The 17,463-nt window shown below is 41.7% G+C and overlaps 1 protein-coding gene across 10 annotated transcripts in view; it reads right to left on the reverse strand.

Moving 5' to 3' along the window:
- Positions 1–17,463, reverse strand: part of OSBPL6 (oxysterol binding protein like 6) — a 202,893-nt gene that overhangs the window by 7,008 nt on the left and 178,422 nt on the right. For all 10 annotated transcript variants that reach the window (XM_060177651.1, XM_060177660.1, XM_060177658.1 and 7 more), the window contains 8 exons: positions 14,627–14,764; positions 10,597–10,684; positions 9,691–9,944; positions 8,569–8,706; positions 8,106–8,169; positions 5,747–5,825; positions 3,033–3,177; positions 1,025–1,169 (listed from right to left, as the gene is read on the reverse strand). In XM_060177651.1, coding sequence (XP_060033634.1) covers positions 1,025–1,169; positions 3,033–3,177; positions 5,747–5,825; positions 8,106–8,169; positions 8,569–8,706; positions 9,691–9,944; positions 10,597–10,684; positions 14,627–14,764 — 1,051 coding nt within the window. The remainder of the gene's footprint in view (positions 1–1,024; positions 1,170–3,032; positions 3,178–5,746; positions 5,826–8,105; positions 8,170–8,568; positions 8,707–9,690; positions 9,945–10,596; positions 10,685–14,626; positions 14,765–17,463) is intronic.

The raw sequence follows: 17,463 nt of genomic DNA on the forward strand, positions 1-17,463 counted from the left end.
GATAGCTAATTTTAAAGCTAGGGATTAACTGACAAAATTTCAATGAAAATAAATGCTGTGTAAAGCTGTGCTCCATTTACACTTAACATTCAATTACATGATAGTGTGTTACCAGAAATCTCTTCATATCTTTTGTTAAATGTCAGCATATTGCAGGTTTTGCTGCTCAAGTGAAAAAGATCACTTGTCCTAGAAATTACTGAATTTATGGTTTAGAGGAGCTTTCAAGCCTTCCTTCTCCCCACCCCCCTAATCAGAGAATAAACAAGTGAGGATTTAAGTTTATATATTTCAATTATCTAAACTCTTATAAATATGCCTAACTTTTGAAATGTGGGCTTTACAGAGTGAAGTTTCAGAAAACAGTGTCTGACCACATGCCAGAGATTTGTCCTGCATTTAAAAATTATGTATCAAATACTAAATATGAAGACTTACAGAATGCATCCATCATGCATAAATGTAATTACAAGTGCCTTAAGTATCCATGTTCTCAAGCTCATTGTAAAATAATACAAGATAGACTGAATAGAATGATCTGATATTCCTTTTCCTTCTTTTCCTTCCTTTGGTGGGGCTGGGGCCTTGTGCATGCATGGTTTCAATATATATATGGATGGATGGGGAGAGAGAGAAAGAGAGAGAGAGAGGGAGACAGAGAGAGATGGAAACAGGCAGACACAGAGAGGGAGATGAGAGAGAGAGATGGAGAGAGACAGACACAGAGAGGGAGATGAGAGAGAGAGATGGAGAGATGGAGAGAAACAGACAGACACAGAGAGGGAGATGAGAGAGAGAGATGGAGAGAAACAGACAGACACAGAGAGGGAGATGAGAGAGAGAGAGAGAGACACCATAGCACTGGAGCTACCCCTGGTACCACATAGTGCTGGTGTTTGAACCTGTGCTGTGTGCATGGCAAGACATGCACCTACCTGGTGTTATGTCTCTGGAACACATCTTTTTAAAATTTTTTTGCCACCCATGGTGCCCTCGTGAGACAGGACACTTAAACCAGTCTCACCTGGTCTCCAGATGCACTTCGCCGAAGGGGCCACACCACAGTAGAGTCCTTCATGCCACTTCCCAAAGAGCCGGCGCACCACCTTTCCCTCTTGATCTATCACAGCCCCCTGGACTTCATTCACATTAGAATTCCAGTAGTTCACCTGGAAAAGGCAAGTGCCCATTAAAATACCAAATCTGTTTTTACAATAGCAACCCTTACAAGGAAATGGTAAATTTTGGCACTCTAAATTTTGAAGTTTAAGTGGGACTTCAAACTTTGAAGTCCCTTATTATTCAAATAGTTTTCAGAAATCTGTCTCAAAATGTTCTCTGTGGAAGGTCAGCTATTTATGTGACAGCTGGCTTAACTTGAAGGAAAGGGGCATCTCTGTATCAGGCTAAAGCACTGTCATGTAATCCAAAAAGGGCTCATTTTCAATCACCCAACATTCATTTATAGGCTCTTAATTTTTTTCCCCTCAATCTTCTTCTCTTACAGTTTCATGCGATTCATGGATTTTAAAGAATTTCAACTAGTTGGGCAGGGGGGGTAGATAGCATAATGGTTGTGCAAAGAGACTCTCATGCCTGAGGCTACAAAGTCCCAGGTTCAATCCCCTGCACCACTTTAAGCCAGAGCTGAGTAGTGCTCTGGTATATATTAAAAAAGAAAAAGAAAGAAAGAAAGAAAGAAAGAAAGAAAGAAAGAGAGAAAGAAAAAAGAATTTCAACTGGCAATGCTGCAGATAGAGTTTGTGAAATGATTTTCATAATATTTGAAAATGGTTACATTTTTTTCTTGCAGGTTCTTCCCATCTTCAAGTCGTACTCCTCTTGCAGGGGTGAGAAGCTGGTGGATTACATAGCTCCCTGAATCCCATGTCTCTCTTAAATCAAGCTCCAAGTATGCATTCCCTGTCTAAATGCGTCTAAGTTGATGCCACAATGTACATAAGCTTTTACTTGTACCCATCCACCAAAGGGCACACCACCCATCCATGTGTCTACCTTATACCAGAGGAGTAAGGCAACAGGGCCAAGGGTGTATGTGTGGCGAGAGCTCAGGATTGTGGGGTGGACTATCATCATCAGTGTCTGTGTGAGGCCCCTCACAGCATAACGCAGAACAGAGGCGATGATGGGGAAAAAGTGGGTAGATTGTGGGTCTGGACTGTTTTGCTGTTCAAAGGTACCCCACCTTGTCATGCAGGTTTTGGTATTAAAAGTATATATTTGGGGGGTTGACTGAGGAGTGGAAGAGTATATCTGGTGAAAGGACAGAACATATTCTGCCAGTTTGCAGGCCTGATTTACACATTTTAAATATTTACACACAAGGTATAGGCACTCCTATTAATTTATACATGTGACCTGAGCTCTGTAAATGACAGGGGCAGGTGTCATGGCTTTTAAAATGAAATGTATATATTTACTGTCATTGCCCAGTCAGGGGAAATAATGGTCTTGATTCCTCAGTTCTGAGTCACCTAATAAACTTACAAGAAAAAAAAAAAAAAAAGGAGCTAACAGTGGTACGCACACATTTCTATCATAGCTATCTTTCCTTGTTAATAAGGGTGGCACTTTATTTTGAACTTATTTGGATAGTGGCAGAGCTGGCTAAGCTTATCATTACTGGTAGCTGTCTTCTATATTAATCCTCAAAAAGTGACAACTGAAGAAAAAAAAACTGACAACAGCATAATTAGATTTCTAAAATAAGATCACTGGAATATGTTGTAATCAAGCCAGAACAGAAATAGCACCCAGAACACTTATTACATGCAAGAAATATTTTCTGAAATTTTACTCTGGCTGAACTGACTGGCTGATTATAAAGACAATTCCATTCCGGTTTTGAAATGTTGCCTTTTCTGAATCTTCACACAGTCAGAAGCCTGCATGCCTTAAGTAACTCCAGCAGTTGGTTCTGCTTTTATCTAAAATATCCTAAAGGTTCAATGTTATAGGACAGATGTGCTGTTGTAAGGGTAGGAAGCACTGAATACTATGTTATTATTTACCTTGACAAATGTGAGTTTGCAAATGCAAACACTGCTTTTGGTATTTCTAATGGTTATTTCTCCATAATGCTCTATCCATCTCCTCCCACTGAGGATGTTGTGTATGCATGTGGTGACCTTATTCCACACATAGCAGTCTCCGTACCTAGTGAAGAACACAACACTGATTCAAAATAGTGAAAGAACAAGAATGTTTCTCTTGCTTTTTTCTTCCCTCCAGGGCTATCGCTGGGGCTCATTGCCTGCACTATGAATCCACTGTTCCTGGCGGCCATCTTCTTTTTCCTTGCTGCTGTTGTTGTTATTACTGTTGTTGTTGTTGGATAGGACAGAGAGAAATGGAGAGAGGAGAAGACAGAGAGGGGGAGAGAAAGACACCTGCAGACCTGCTTCACCACTTGTTGAAGTGACCGCCCCCCCCCCCGTAGGTGGGGAGCGGGGGGCTTGAACCAGGATCTTTGAGCCAATCCATGTGCTTTGCACTATGTGCATTTATTGTGGTGTGCCACCACTCGGCCCCCAAGAGTTTTTCTTTTTCTTTTTCTTTGTGATCAAACTCCTGGCTTCCTACAGTCAAAGACTGTGTGCTCTACTAATGAGCTATAATCCCAGCTCCTTAGAAACAATGAAGTCACAAATATTATTGCTTTTACTAATGAGAACATTCTTTGGTCAATTTCCTTCTCCATATATTCTTCTTATTAGTTTGTTGACAGCTTCTACGGAAATCAAGAATGCTTCTGAAGTCATCCATTCACTCATTCATTCATTCATTCATTCATTCATTCATTCATTCACGGAATATCTCAGTGCTTTCTATGGGTTGGGTGCTAAAAAGCTAGCAAGTCGAATAGGGAAATTGTTTCCAGCTCTCCTGGAGTCAACAACCTGGGTGGGGGTGGATGGACATGTCAGCAACTACAGATGGATCCTGACTTCTGAGATCAGACGAGGTCAGGCATGTTGAGGGTGGTATGGCCATAGACGATGGATCCTGACTTATGCTGGTTTGATACAAGGGTACAAAAGCATCCAGTAGAAACTGTACTTTGAATATCCATATTTGCCAAGGTAGTGATGTGATGCTGGCCAGTGGCAGCTCCCAAGTCGATATGTGATCACAAGGCTACACAAACATAACTCCACACTGTTTCTCCACCCCCCTTCAGTATAGTAGGAATTTGCACGAGATATTCAACACGTTATAATAAAATCGGCTTTATGTAAAGCGATTTTTTTATGTTAAGTGATTTTTTTAAATTTATTTTTTATTTAAGAAAGGATAAATTAACAAAACCATAGGGACCATAGGGTTGGAGGGGTACAACTCCACACAATTCCCACCACCCAATCTCCATATCCCATCCCCTCCCCTGATAGCTTTCCCATTCTCTATCCCTCTGGGAGCATGGACCCAGGGTCGTTGTGGGGTTAAGTGATTTTTTTAAAAAAGTTTCTTTTTATCTCCTTTGCTAGATGATTTTTTGTAATGTGGGTTAAAATAAGTATTCAGTATATGTTTGAGGCAGAATAGGTTAAATTATAATGTCCAGTAAGTAGGGTGTGCTAAATGGATTTTTTTTTTTTGCCTCCAGGGTTATTGCTGGGGCTCAGTTCCTGCACTATGAATCCACTGCTCCTGGAGGCTATTTTTCCCATTTTGTTGCCCTTGTTGTGCTTGTTGTAGTTGTTATTATTGTCATAGCTATTGTTGTTGTTGGATAGGAGAGAGAAATGGAGAGAGGAGGGGAAAACAGAGAAGAAGAGAGAAATACAGACACCTGCAGACCTGCTTCATTGTCTGCGAAGTGACCTCCTGCAGGTGTGGAGCTGGGGGCTCGAACCGGGATCCTTACTCCGGCCCTTGAGCTTTGCGCCATGTGCGCTTAACCTGCTGCGCTACCGCTCGACTTCCTAAATGGATTTTTTAAAAGCAGTTTTTATTGCTAGTGATTTAATGTTGGGTTAAAAAACAACTAAGATTTCAGGGGTATAATTTCCATACCCTTAGAGGCATTTGACTCAACAATATTTTCCACTTACAATGGATTTATCAGGATGTAACCCCATCCTAAGTCAATGAAGAGCTATAATTATAATAAAATACATTCAGGAAGCATCAAGTGAACACAGAAAAGGGAGTCCATAGGCCTTGATCTGCCTGTAACGTGGGCAGGAAACATTAATTCTTCCTTGGAAGAATTCTTGAGGGAGTTGAGTCTAGGCTTGAGGAAATGGAGAGAGGGGCATTGTAGGCTGGGAAAAATACTTGCGAAGTCACAGAGACTGGAATAGTATGATGCTTCTGGGGACCTGTAGGGGTGTTAAAGGTGAGTGAGTCTGTATGGAGGCAAGGCTGGAGAGGTAAGGTATACACCTTCAGAGACAAACCAGTGTGTCTGGGTCTGCACTGCAGGCACTGGGTCATTGTGGAAGGGCTCAAAAAAAGGAGAGAGATACCAGAGGGTGTGCATTAAAGAGCAAATAATTCAAGGACAACTTCATACTCTAAGTTAATGATGAAAATATGAAGCCTTCCTGGGAAAAAGAAAGTTGAGCATAGATGCTACTGAACAAAACTCTGGTGATTAAGATTACAGAAATTCTGCCAAGGGGTGAGATAACATGACCTCAAGTCACTTTTTAAATTTGCACATCACATGTATTTTCAAATAGTAGCAAATAAGAGACCAGAAGGAAACTGAGATACTTACCTTGGAAGCATGACATTCAGTGTTCCAACTGGCAGGATTTCCATCGACTTCCCCCAGAACTTATTTTTCCATCTGATATCTAAGTAACATAGGCAGAAGACAAATACATTCTCTACATTAGAAGACTGACTCTGGGAGCCAGGCGGTGGTGCACCTGGTTAAGCACACACATTATAGAGCGCAAGGTCCTAGGTTCAAGCCCCTGGTCCCCACCTGCAGGGAGAAGGCTCCACAAGTGGTGAAGCAGAAGACTGACTCTGGGTAGAATAGAGAAACTGTTGTCATGTGCCAGCAATGGTACTGTAAACCATTAACCTCTCAATTAAAAAAAAAAAAAGATTTATTCTGCAGAAACTGATTTTTTATATTGCACTTTACATTTTATAAAGAACATTCATAATCACAATTGATTCTCTCTTTTAAATGATTCTATTTATTAGTGAGACAGATAGGAGGTGAGAGGGAGGGAGAGAGAGACAGAGAGAGAGAACCAGACATCACTCTGGTACATGTGTTGCTGGGGACTGAACTCAGGACCTTAAGCATGAGAGTCCAGTGCTTTATCCACTGTGCCATCTCCCAGATCACACAATTGATTCTCTATTGTCATGACATGTACCTAAGGACGGTCCAGGGCTCAATAAATTAGCTGTGATTTTTCTAAAAAGGAGAATTTGGTTATTATTAATATATATTCCATACTTGTTTTCAACTTAAAAAAAAGTAAAAAAACTAGGAATAGCCTGGAATAACATGTTTGTCTACTTACCTATGCATCTTCATTTACAATTAATACTCTATACTGCTTGAAAGAATAAATAAATTTTAAAAGTCTTAGGTAAATGGTAGACATAGTTACTTTTTGTACATATAAGAAGAAAGCATGTAATAAAATATTTAATACCTGGTAACATCACTGGCTTATATATACATTTATTTGAGGAATTATATCATTTAGGAGTGCAGCAAATTAGTAATCTATGAATACTGATGAAAAAGTGTGATTAGTTTAGTGAGCATGTTCCTAACCTGCTTGTAAAGATACAGCCCAGAGTCCAGCACTGCTGAGCTCTGGCTTATGGTGGAACGGGAGAATGAACCTGGGATTTTGGAGTCTCAGGCATGAAAACTCTTTGCATAACCATTATGCTATCTCCCCTGCCCAGCACATTTTTTTTTTTTAATTGGGGGGTGGTGGTGGTGGTAGGGGAAGGTTAGTGGTTTACAGTATACTTCAGCACTTTCTTTCATGTGACTTTCTGTTTTACTCATGGAAACTCAGGCTTACTTAAGCACTTTTAATAATCACCTGGTTCCATTTTGGGTGAACTAAGGGAGTTTCCTGTTATCTCCAAAAATTTTTCTGACTCTGTTAATCATAAAAAAGTAACCAACTCTTATTCTGTAAAGTAGTACAGTCATGGAGCTCTACTGGTGTGCGTTTTCACGCTGAGGAAGTGCATCTGAGAAGAGCCATTCTGTGACCAATGGAGGTATCCTTCCAAGTAAATGAGCAGAGCTGTTTCTATATAAATGACTAAATTTACAAATATGTACATTTCTTTTTTACTTTAGGTAACTTTGCAATAATTGTGTCTGCACAATAGACACTAAGTAGAAACTTCAGTCCAAATTCATAAACCCTGAATTGAAGACCACGTAGTGTGACCACAATGATTATCCATCGACACACTCCATGACCGCATGTGATAGATCACTGAAGCAACCCTCATGATTAATATCTCGGTATGTCTGCAAGTGAGGCAAAGATAGCTTCCATGCTAAAGATGCAGAACACCAGGTGCAATGAGGCAAAGTGACAGGCTGAACTGGCTCAGTCAACATGAAGCTATGCTTCGCCATAGACTTTGTTTACTAGTCCACACTCCCAGAGGGAGAAAGAATAGGAAAGCTATCAGGATGCATTGGATCAACCTTCCCGTGGTGCATCCCGTGAGTACCCATTCATTGGGGAAACTGACGATCCTTCCTAGCCGACTGAATCCACATGGATCCCAGTCACTTTCAAAGCCATTAACTGGCTACGGAAGAAGGGCAAACGCTAGAAGAAGAAGGGGAGGGGATGGGATACGGAGTTCTGGTGGTGGGAACTGTGTGGAGTTGTACCTCTCTTATCCTATGGTTTTTGTCAGTGTTTCCTTTTTATAAGTAAAAATTAAAAAAAAAAAAGAATTTGCTTATTAGGGAAACAATCTCACCTCCTAGATGACCACCCCTGTTACCAGCATTCCCTGAGATCCAAAGGTAGAAATGTAACCTGAATCCAACATACCTGGGAAACTAGAAACTTCCATAGTGCTAATAACTGAGTTGCTAAGTTATAATTGAAAATACAAACCTTGCCAAAACACAAAATTCTTGGATTCACAGTGACAGGCAGAAATAGGTGGATGATGGCTAACCTGCGAATCAAAACAAACAAAAACAACAAAAAGGGCAATGACATGGGTGTTACAACTTTTATATGAACATTATTTTTAAAAACATTATTTTTGTAACATGGGTGTTACAACTTTTATATGAACATTATTTGTGGCTATCTCCAAACAAAAACTACTCAGTCCATCCATCTCTATCAGGAATTGTTTCCAAAATAAAAATTAAAAAAGCAAGCTACTGGATCTTTAATCTTTAAGACTTTATGCTTAACACCGCAAGTTGATTTGCATTTGGAGGGGACACTTATGTAACAATCAAAGTGAGTTTTCTGCTAACAGGTGTCATAACCCACCTCGAGCAGGTGTTCATAGACCTGATTTCATCAAAGCTGCACTTCTGTCTCCATGGCAACCTCAACTTACCTGTTCAGAGAAAAATCGGAATCCCTTGTCCTCTCGAATGCATTCATATGTCTCCCCGAGGACAGGGTTGAATGGCTTACTTCCCGCTCTGAAATAGGTGGAGCAATATCCTGAAACTGCAAATGCAGCAATAAGAACCTGTTAAAACATTTAAGAAAGGAAAATGATATAGGAGAGGCTCCTTCCAGCTCTGTTTGCATCTCCTCTAGATTTGACACATCCCTGACAACAGGTATACTGATTTGATGGTCTTTAATTATCTACTGTTTGTGCAGACTCTCCATAAACTCAAAGAGAGAGAGAAAAAAAAAAAGCAAAAAAAAAACCAAGATTAAACTCTGTATAAGGAAACTGGCAGGCAACGGGGCCCAAGAGTTCTCCCTTTACATGAGAATCAGAGTCTGTAGGTTAGTACCAGGGACAACTGGGTTGTGGTTGCTGGTACTTTTCAGAAGTTAGGGCAAGCCTTCCATAGTTGTACAGAATAGAGATCTGGGGAAAGCATAGCCTGGTTATCTTCTTTCCTTTTTTCTTTTTTGCCTCCAGGCTTATTGCTGGGGCTCATAGCACTAGGAATCCATTATTCCTGGTGGTCATTTTTTCCCCCAGTTTATTGGATAGGACAGAGAGAAATTGAGAGGGGGTGAGGACATAGAAAGGGAGAGAGAAAGATAAGACACCTGAAGACCTGCTTCACTGCTTGTGGAGCAATTCCCCTGCAGGTGGGGAGTGGAGGCTCAAACCCAGATCATACTGTGTGCTTAACTGTGTGCGCCACTGCCTGGCCCACTCACAACCTGGCTATTTTCTCAGACCTAAGCCCTCTACCAAATGAGCTCACTTAGCATTCAGGAAGAGTTTGTAAAGCAAAGGGGAGGCTTGCTTCAGATCAGTAAGGGATCTGATACATGTACCTCCTGGATGCAAAAACAGTCACAAAAGAGTGCCTCTTTCAATAGGGTTATGTGGAGCTTTTTTGGTCCTGCCAAATGGACTGATTCCTCTCTTACCTATGCAACGAGAATCGTGTGCAAAACCCAGTATGTCGCCACAATGAATTCTGGCTTAGCCCAGGTCTAGGCTAGACAAGTCCCCAAAGCGCACTGCTCTGTCTTGCATTACCATGCGCTCATAGGGGTCATCCGTTTCTGAAGCCTTGTCCAGAAGTTCGCTGTATTCAACTTCCTCACAGAGATGCTGCAGAGTGTTGAGAGGCTCATTCAGTTCCACAGGCATAGAGACTTTAGACAGATCTTTCCCAATGTTGTTCCTCAGGATGTTCCAGAGGTTAATGTTACTGGTGTCAGGGCAGGGGGCTGGCAGGCAAGTTCGACGTCCATTTCGGAAGGCCCCTCCTGTAAGCTCCCCATTTAGGACTGAAAAAGGGGCAAAGGTGAGAGTCACCATGAAAACCATTCTGCTTTTTCTGATTTCATAGAACCCTAGAGGGAAATAGCGCATTTAAAATAATTTTGATAGAGGCAGAGAAAAATTAAGAGGGAAGGGAGAGACAGGGAGAGAGAGAGACTTGGCAGCACTGTTTCACTACTTGTGAAGTTTTCCCCCTACAAGTGGGCTTGAACTCAGGTCTCTGCACATGGTAATATGTGTGCTCACTCAGTTGCACCACAACCTGGCCGCTGATATATTTCTTAAGTCTCCATTAATTCTGATAATGAAGTTGTCAGACAACTAACAAATCCATAAAGTATTCATGCATATTTTTACTAAACAAGATGTTAAATATACTCAAGTATCATTCATGAAAAGACAAGTCACACTAAATTTAATAAGGAGGGCTCAAACTTTTACTTGAGCAAACAATAAAACCTTTTCACTGAATTGATTACCTGACGGATTTTCTAACTATGTGTCTCAATAGTTTATACAAATACAGTATTTATTGAACTAGCGATTGCAAAAGAAACCATTAGTGTGTGTGTGAGGGTGGAGGCAGTGGAGGAGGGGATGCTCATCTATTGCAGTTAGGCAGGTAGACAGAGAAATCAAATCTCAGATGCTACTTACTCTGCCGAGAAATGTTGTCTGCAACACTGGTGTTGTCTTCAGAGATATTATCACTCACATCACTAATGTAAGACTCATCATCTGAAGCCTGAGGAAGAAAGGGTCAGAATTTTTGTTCAGAACTGGAAGTTTAGAAAAGTGAACAGTTAAAAACAAGGTATTTCCCAAAGGAGTAGCAGAGGTCACAATTGGAAGAGTAGCCACCATCTGTGCAATGAACAAATGAGGACCTATCTTCCTTGAGTCAGAATACCGGGCGTCTAGAAGGCAGTACTTGCGACTTGGTGCGTGTGTGGAACTGAATTGTGCATAGGTGATCTCCCTGCTTTGGGTTGCTTTTCCATTCCAACAGGTAGGGAGAGATACCACAGTACTGGAGCTTTCTCTAGGGTCTTACCACCTCCCCTGGGGTGCTGAGGTTTGAACCTAGAAAGGGCACATGACAAAGCAGGTACCCTATCTGAGGAGGTCGATTTCTGGCCTCTTGTTTCACGTAGCAAAATCAGTTAGTTCTAGGTCCTGTTTTCAACATTTTCTAATATCTATCTAACATACATTGAAAGTTTTTTTTAAAATTAAAGTTGGAATTTTATCTCTTGTGATTTTGGTTTTTTCTTAAACTTATTTATTTTCTTCTTTCACATGGGCCACATTTTTTTCCTAGTTTAAAATTTATTTTATCAATATAACATTGATACCTTTCTGACACACGAAAGCATAGAATTGTGTATATAATAGGTCTCTGTCTCTAAGGTTTCTGGGTTTACATCTACTCTTTTGAACATGAGCTAAGAATTAATACATGTGGGGCTGGGTGGTGATGCACCTGGTTGAGCACACATGTTACAGTGCACAAGGACCCAGGTTCAAGCTCCCAGTCCCCACCTGCAGGGGGAAAGCTTCACAAGTGGTGAAGCAGGGTTGCAGGTGTCTCCCTATCTCCCCCTTCCCCTCAATTTCTGGCTGTCTCTATCCAAAAAATAAATAAAGTTAAAAAAAAAAGAGAGAATTAACACATGTAAAGGGGATTAGAGTGGTGGACAAAAATAACTGCATGTCTAAATGAGCAAGTCTATAACAATGCTGCAGATTTTTGGTTGATTGAACTAAATTCCTGTATTTCATAGGTTTCTTCCCCATTGTGTCTTCTTGTTACACAGCAGCTTTTTGCCTTGGTGAGTGAGTGTCTCTGTGTCTTCACTGACTAGAAGCTGCATTTATTTTCTTTTTTCCTCCAGGGTTATCTCTGGGGCTTGGTGCCTGCACTATGAATCCACTGCTCCTGGAGGCCTTTGTTGTTGTTGTTGTTATTGTTGCTGCTGTTGTTGGATAGGACAGAGAGAGGGGGAGAGAAAGACAGACACTTGCAGACCTGCTTCACCACCATGAAGTGACCCCCTGCAGGTGGGGAGCCAGTGCTTGAACCAGGGTCCTTATTTTGGTTTCTGTGCTTCACGCCATGTGTGCTTAACCTGCTGCACTACCACCTGACCCCCCTGGAGGCTATTTTCCCCCATTTTTGTTGCCCTTGTTATTGCTGTTGTTGTTGTTGGGGTAGGACAGAGAGAAATTGAGAGAGATGGGGAAGACAGAGAGGGGGAGAGACAGACAGACACCTGAAAACCTGCTTCACCACTTTTGAAGTGACCCCCCTTGCAGGTGGGAAGGCAGGAGCTTGAACCAGGATCCTTACGTCATGTGCGCTTAACCTACTGCATTACCACCCGGCCCCCTAGCAGCTAGATTTTTGTCTTTTGCTGTTGAAGACTGTCTAAGATCCACAGCTATTTCTCTGGAGGCTTTTCTATGTATTCTGTGGCTTTGCTTTATTTATTCATTTTTATTTTGCTGCTTTCTTGGGTGATTAATAGATGGTTATAGCACAATTATGGACATGATGACTGACACATGGGTATCAGTTCTCATCTTCCTGTGATAGGAATCTATAAAACACTCTCAACCCAACTTAGATCCTTTTCTGTTAACATGCACTGGGAACCCAACTCCTCTCCCACCACCTCTCTCTCTTTTCCACCTTTCATGGAGGCCAGTGATTTGCTGTTGTTGAGGTAACAGAAAACATACCCTCCCTCGAACATCATGATCCCACCTGCAATATTTTCTAAGACCTTGCCAAAACTCGTGAGAATGAAGAACTCAAAAGAGCACTTCATATGATAGCCAGTAATAACCCCAAAATACAATTACCTGAGTAGAGGTATGCTAGACATTATTCTTCTAAACTCAACTTCATGTTTCTGTCAAAGATCGTTATGCGGGACCAGAGACAGAGCTCATCAGGTAGGGCATGTGTCACGCCATGAGTGCGACCCAGGTCTGAACCCTGACATCACCCAGGAGCACAGGAGGTGTTGTGGAACTGGGTGAGGGAGGTGGGAGCTCCAATGTTGTGGTCTCTTTTGCTGTGCTTTTCTTTCTTAAGGGTAGCCAAGATTGGTGCAATCACAAGTATGCAAGACTCTGAGTATGTGCGTGTACACACCCACACACACCCACACACACCCACATATATTCTTCAAAACAGATTTGTGTATATAAGTATAAACATAAATAATTCTTTTCTTTTTTTGCCTCCAGGGTTATCGCTGGGGCTTGGTGCCTGCACTATGATTCCACTGCTCCTGGAGGCCATTTTTCCATTTTGTTGCCCTTGTGGTTATTGTTGCTGTTGTTGGATAGGACAGAGAGAAATCAGGAGGGGAAGACAGAAATGGGGAGAGAAAGATAGACACCTACAGACCTGCTTCACCATTTGTGAAGTGACTCCCCTGCAGGTGGGGAGCTGGGGGCTCGAACTGCGATCCTTATGCTGGGCCTTGAGCTTCATGCCATGTGCGCTTAGCCTGCTGTGCTACCGCCTGGCCCCCATGAATAATTATTTTCCAATTATCTCATCTCTATAGTCTCCTATAAAGAACTATCATCAATTATTTTGTTATTCTGAAATGCGAAACACACAAAGAGCTCTTGTCTCTTTTTCCTCTTCCTATTTGCCAAATATAAGGATAACAGTTTGTTCCCTGAGGTGCTTAGGTGCATAGTAAGTGGGGACTAACACAGCATACACTGTGGCTAGGTATGCATGCTTTTGTCTTTGCAACTCTTTGGGCATCCTACCAGAATGTTAGAAAACTCCCTAACTTTCCAAGTTATGGTAAGGTGCAGTTACAGGGGAGCCAGGCCATGGTGTGCCTGGCTAGGTGTTAACAGATCACCATGAGCAGGGACCAGATTTGAGCCCCTGGCTAAGTGTTGACAGATCACCATGAGCAGGGACCAGATTTGAGCCCCTGGCTAGGTGTTGACAGATCACCATGAGCAGGGACCAGATTTGAGTTCCTGGCTAAGTGTTGACAGATCACCATGAGCAGGGACCAGATCTGAGTTCCTGGCTAAGTGTTGACAGATCACCATGAACAGGGACCAGATCTGAGCCCCTGGCTAAGTGTTGACAGATCACCATGAGCAGGGACCAGATTTGAGCTCCTGGCTAAGTGTTGACAGATCACCATGAACAGGGACCAGATTTGAGCCCCTGCTCCTCACTTGCAGGGAGGCACTTGCTTCATGAGTAGTGAAGCAGGTCTGCAGGAATCTATCTTTTACTCTCCTTCTTAATCTTCCTTCCTCTCGCAATTTCTCTCTGTCTTATAAAGCATAATAGACAGTAAGAAAAGGGAGAGAGAGAAAAAAAAAGAAAAAGAAAGAAGAAGAGGAGAAGGAGGAGGAGGAAGGAAGGGGAAAATGAAGGAAGGAAGGAAGGAAGGAAGGAAGGAAGGAAGGAAAGAAGGAAATAAAGAAAAAGGAAAAAAATGGTCACTGGGAGTGGTGGATTCATAGCACTAGTACTGAGTGCCAGTTATAGCCCTCATGACAATAAAGGAGGAGGATAGGGAGGGAGGAGGAGGCAGAGGAGGAGGGGAGGAGGAGAAGAAGAAGAGGAAGAAGGAAAAGGAGAAGCAGCAGAAGTAGTAGTTGTAGCTGCAGTTGGCACATCAGCGAACCTTACCTCGTTCTCTGATGAGCTTGCAGAAAGGAGCACCTCTTGGGCATCGAAGAACTCAGAGACAGACTCTGACATGGAGAGGCGACTCTCATTGGCTACTTGTTGTGAGAGGGGGAGACTGACATGAATCTGCTCACCAGCCTACAGAAGAGAAAAGCATATGGTGTCACCATTTCCCCCGGTAAGAGCAACTATTCATTCAAATTAGGTCATGGCTGAATTACCAGATTTCTTTTTTTTTTATTCTTTAAAGGGTTATTTTTTTATCTTTATTTATTTATTGGATAGAGATAGCCAGAAATTGAGACAGGAAGAGAGACAGAGAGAGACACCTGCAACCCTGTTTCACCACTCGCAAAGCTTTCCCCTTGCAGGCGGGGACCGGGGGCTCGAACCTGGGTCCTTGAGCACTGTAACATGTATGCTCAACCAGGTGCACCACCACCCGGCCCCAAATTATCAGATTTCTAGAGAAGTTCACACCATATGCTCTAAGCTTAGTCACTAAAAGTAGTTTTCAGTTGCAACTTAGTAGTAATGATCACAAGCCAAAATTTCCTTTCAATAGAGTCCAAGAAACATAGCCAAAGGGTACTGTGACTTGGTTTTAAATCTATCCTCAACTGACATGAAGGAGAATTTAATTGGGTGAGCTTTTATTATACTCTGAATTTATTGTGGAGACAAGTTCATTCTCATGCACTTCGGTCTGTCATTACTAGTTATATTTAACCTGTATATTAAGCCTTAAAAAGTACTTGTAGAAACTAGAGATTTGCTAAGAATATAATCATAACACTAGTTGTTGAGACAATCTATAAAGTCTCTTTACAGTTTGATCATGAACTCTAACCAATAAAGCTTATGATTAGAGCACTGAAACATTTCTTTTTTTAAATCTGTAAGTGCTAAATATTAGCACAGAATATTTAGGGAACAATTTAAACTTCATAAAAAGACTAAGAGAAGGGGCACACCTGGTTATGGTTTGCAACGCTTACGTTACAAAGCATAAGGATCTGGTTTCAAGATCCTGGCACTCACCAACAGCAGGGAAGCTTTGCAAGTGGAGAAGCAGTGCTGCAGATGTCTGTCTTTCCCTCCCCTCCCTTTCCTTCTCCTGTTTTAACTAGAGCACTGCTCAGCTCTGGTCTATGGTGGTGCATGGGATTGAACCTGGGACTAACGAGCCTCAGGCATTAGAGTCTCTTTGCATAACCATTATGCTATCTACCCCTGTCTTCTCTTTCCCTTTCAACCTTCCCCTTCCATCTCAATCTCTTACCATCTCTATCCAATTAAAAAAATGTTAAACAAAAAAAAAAAAAGAAAAGTTGGGAGTCGTGTGGTAGTTAAAGGCAGGTGGCACGAAGCACAAGGACCCACGTAAGGATCCCGGTTCGAGCCCCCGGCTCCTCACCTGCAGGGGAGTCGCTTCACAGGCGGTGAAGCAGGTCTGCAGGTGTCTATCTTTCTCTCCCCCTCTTTGTTTCCCCTCCTCTCTCGACTTCTCTCTGTCCTATCCAACGACAGCAACAACAACAACAATAATAACCACCACAATGATAAAACAACAAGGGAAACAAAAGGGGAAAAAATGGTCTCCAGGAGCAGTGGATTCGTCGAGCCCCAGCAATAACCCTGGAGGCAAAAAAAAGAAAAGTTGGGGAGTCAGGCAGTAGCGCAGCGGGTTAAGCACAGGAGGTGCAAAGTGCAAGGACCAGCTTAAGGATCGGGTTTGAGCCCCCGGCTCCCCACCTGCAGGGGAGTCGCTTCACAAGCTCACAAGCGGTGAAGCAGGTCTGCAGGTGTCTGTCTTTCTCTCCCCCTCTCTGTCTTCCCCTCCTCTCTCCATTTCTCTCTGTCCTATCCAACAACAAGGACATCAATAACAACAACAATAATAATTATAACAATAAAACAACAAGGGCAACAAAAGGAAAAATTTAAAAAAGTTTTTTAAAAATTAAAAAAAAGAAAAGCTAAGAGAATATACAGATACATATTTGCATATGCCTACTGTCTTTGTACACTAGGTTGTTCATGCACACATGTAGCCTAATATGTATTTCAGGTTAAAACCAAGACCTTTCACTTTACTGAATGATAAAATTTTAGAAATACCTTTAGATTCTGGGCAATGAGTGTATCTAAGTGTCATCAGTGATCATGGAGATGAGTGGACTAGGTTAGGCAACTTAGATTAAAGAAAAACTCTCTTGGGATGACATTTTCTACACAGCTAGATGGTAGAACACTTACACCAATAAATCTAGCAAAGTATAAGTTTTTGATGAAAATATGACTTCAACATCAGTCAAAACTCTGACCTTTTTATACATTTCATCATATAAAAGCACTAAAATAACTACCAAAAAGAGTAAAATCTCATGGTGATAAAATAACAATTTTATAAATGGTTACAAATAGGATTGTTTACTTGAGGTTAAATACTGAGTATTTTCCTACCCCCTTTCCACTTTACAACTTTTCCCCTAAGATACAGAATAAGAATAGTATCTGCTGCAGAGTGTCAATAGGACTGTCAAATGAGATGATATATTTCAAGACAACAAATGCTGAGCACGTGGGCAGCACTGTCACGTGTCAGCAGCTCATCATCAATGGTAGCTGTAGTCAAACCACTAGTGTCATTTTAGCAAGGTCAGATGATCTCTTTAGGTTTTCAAAGAAATTTTTGATTTGGCACCTTTTCAGATAAAAATGTTTTTTCAACATTATATGAACCATTTGATGATTAAATAAAACATGAGGGAGTCGGGCAGTAGCGCAGCAGGTTAAGCGCAGGTGGCACAAAGCGCAGGGACCGGTATAAGGAT

The sequence above is a fragment of the Erinaceus europaeus genome, chromosome 18 (genome assembly GCF_950295315.1).
Source record: "Erinaceus europaeus chromosome 18, mEriEur2.1, whole genome shotgun sequence".
Taxonomy (NCBI): domain Eukaryota; kingdom Metazoa; phylum Chordata; class Mammalia; order Eulipotyphla; family Erinaceidae; genus Erinaceus; species Erinaceus europaeus.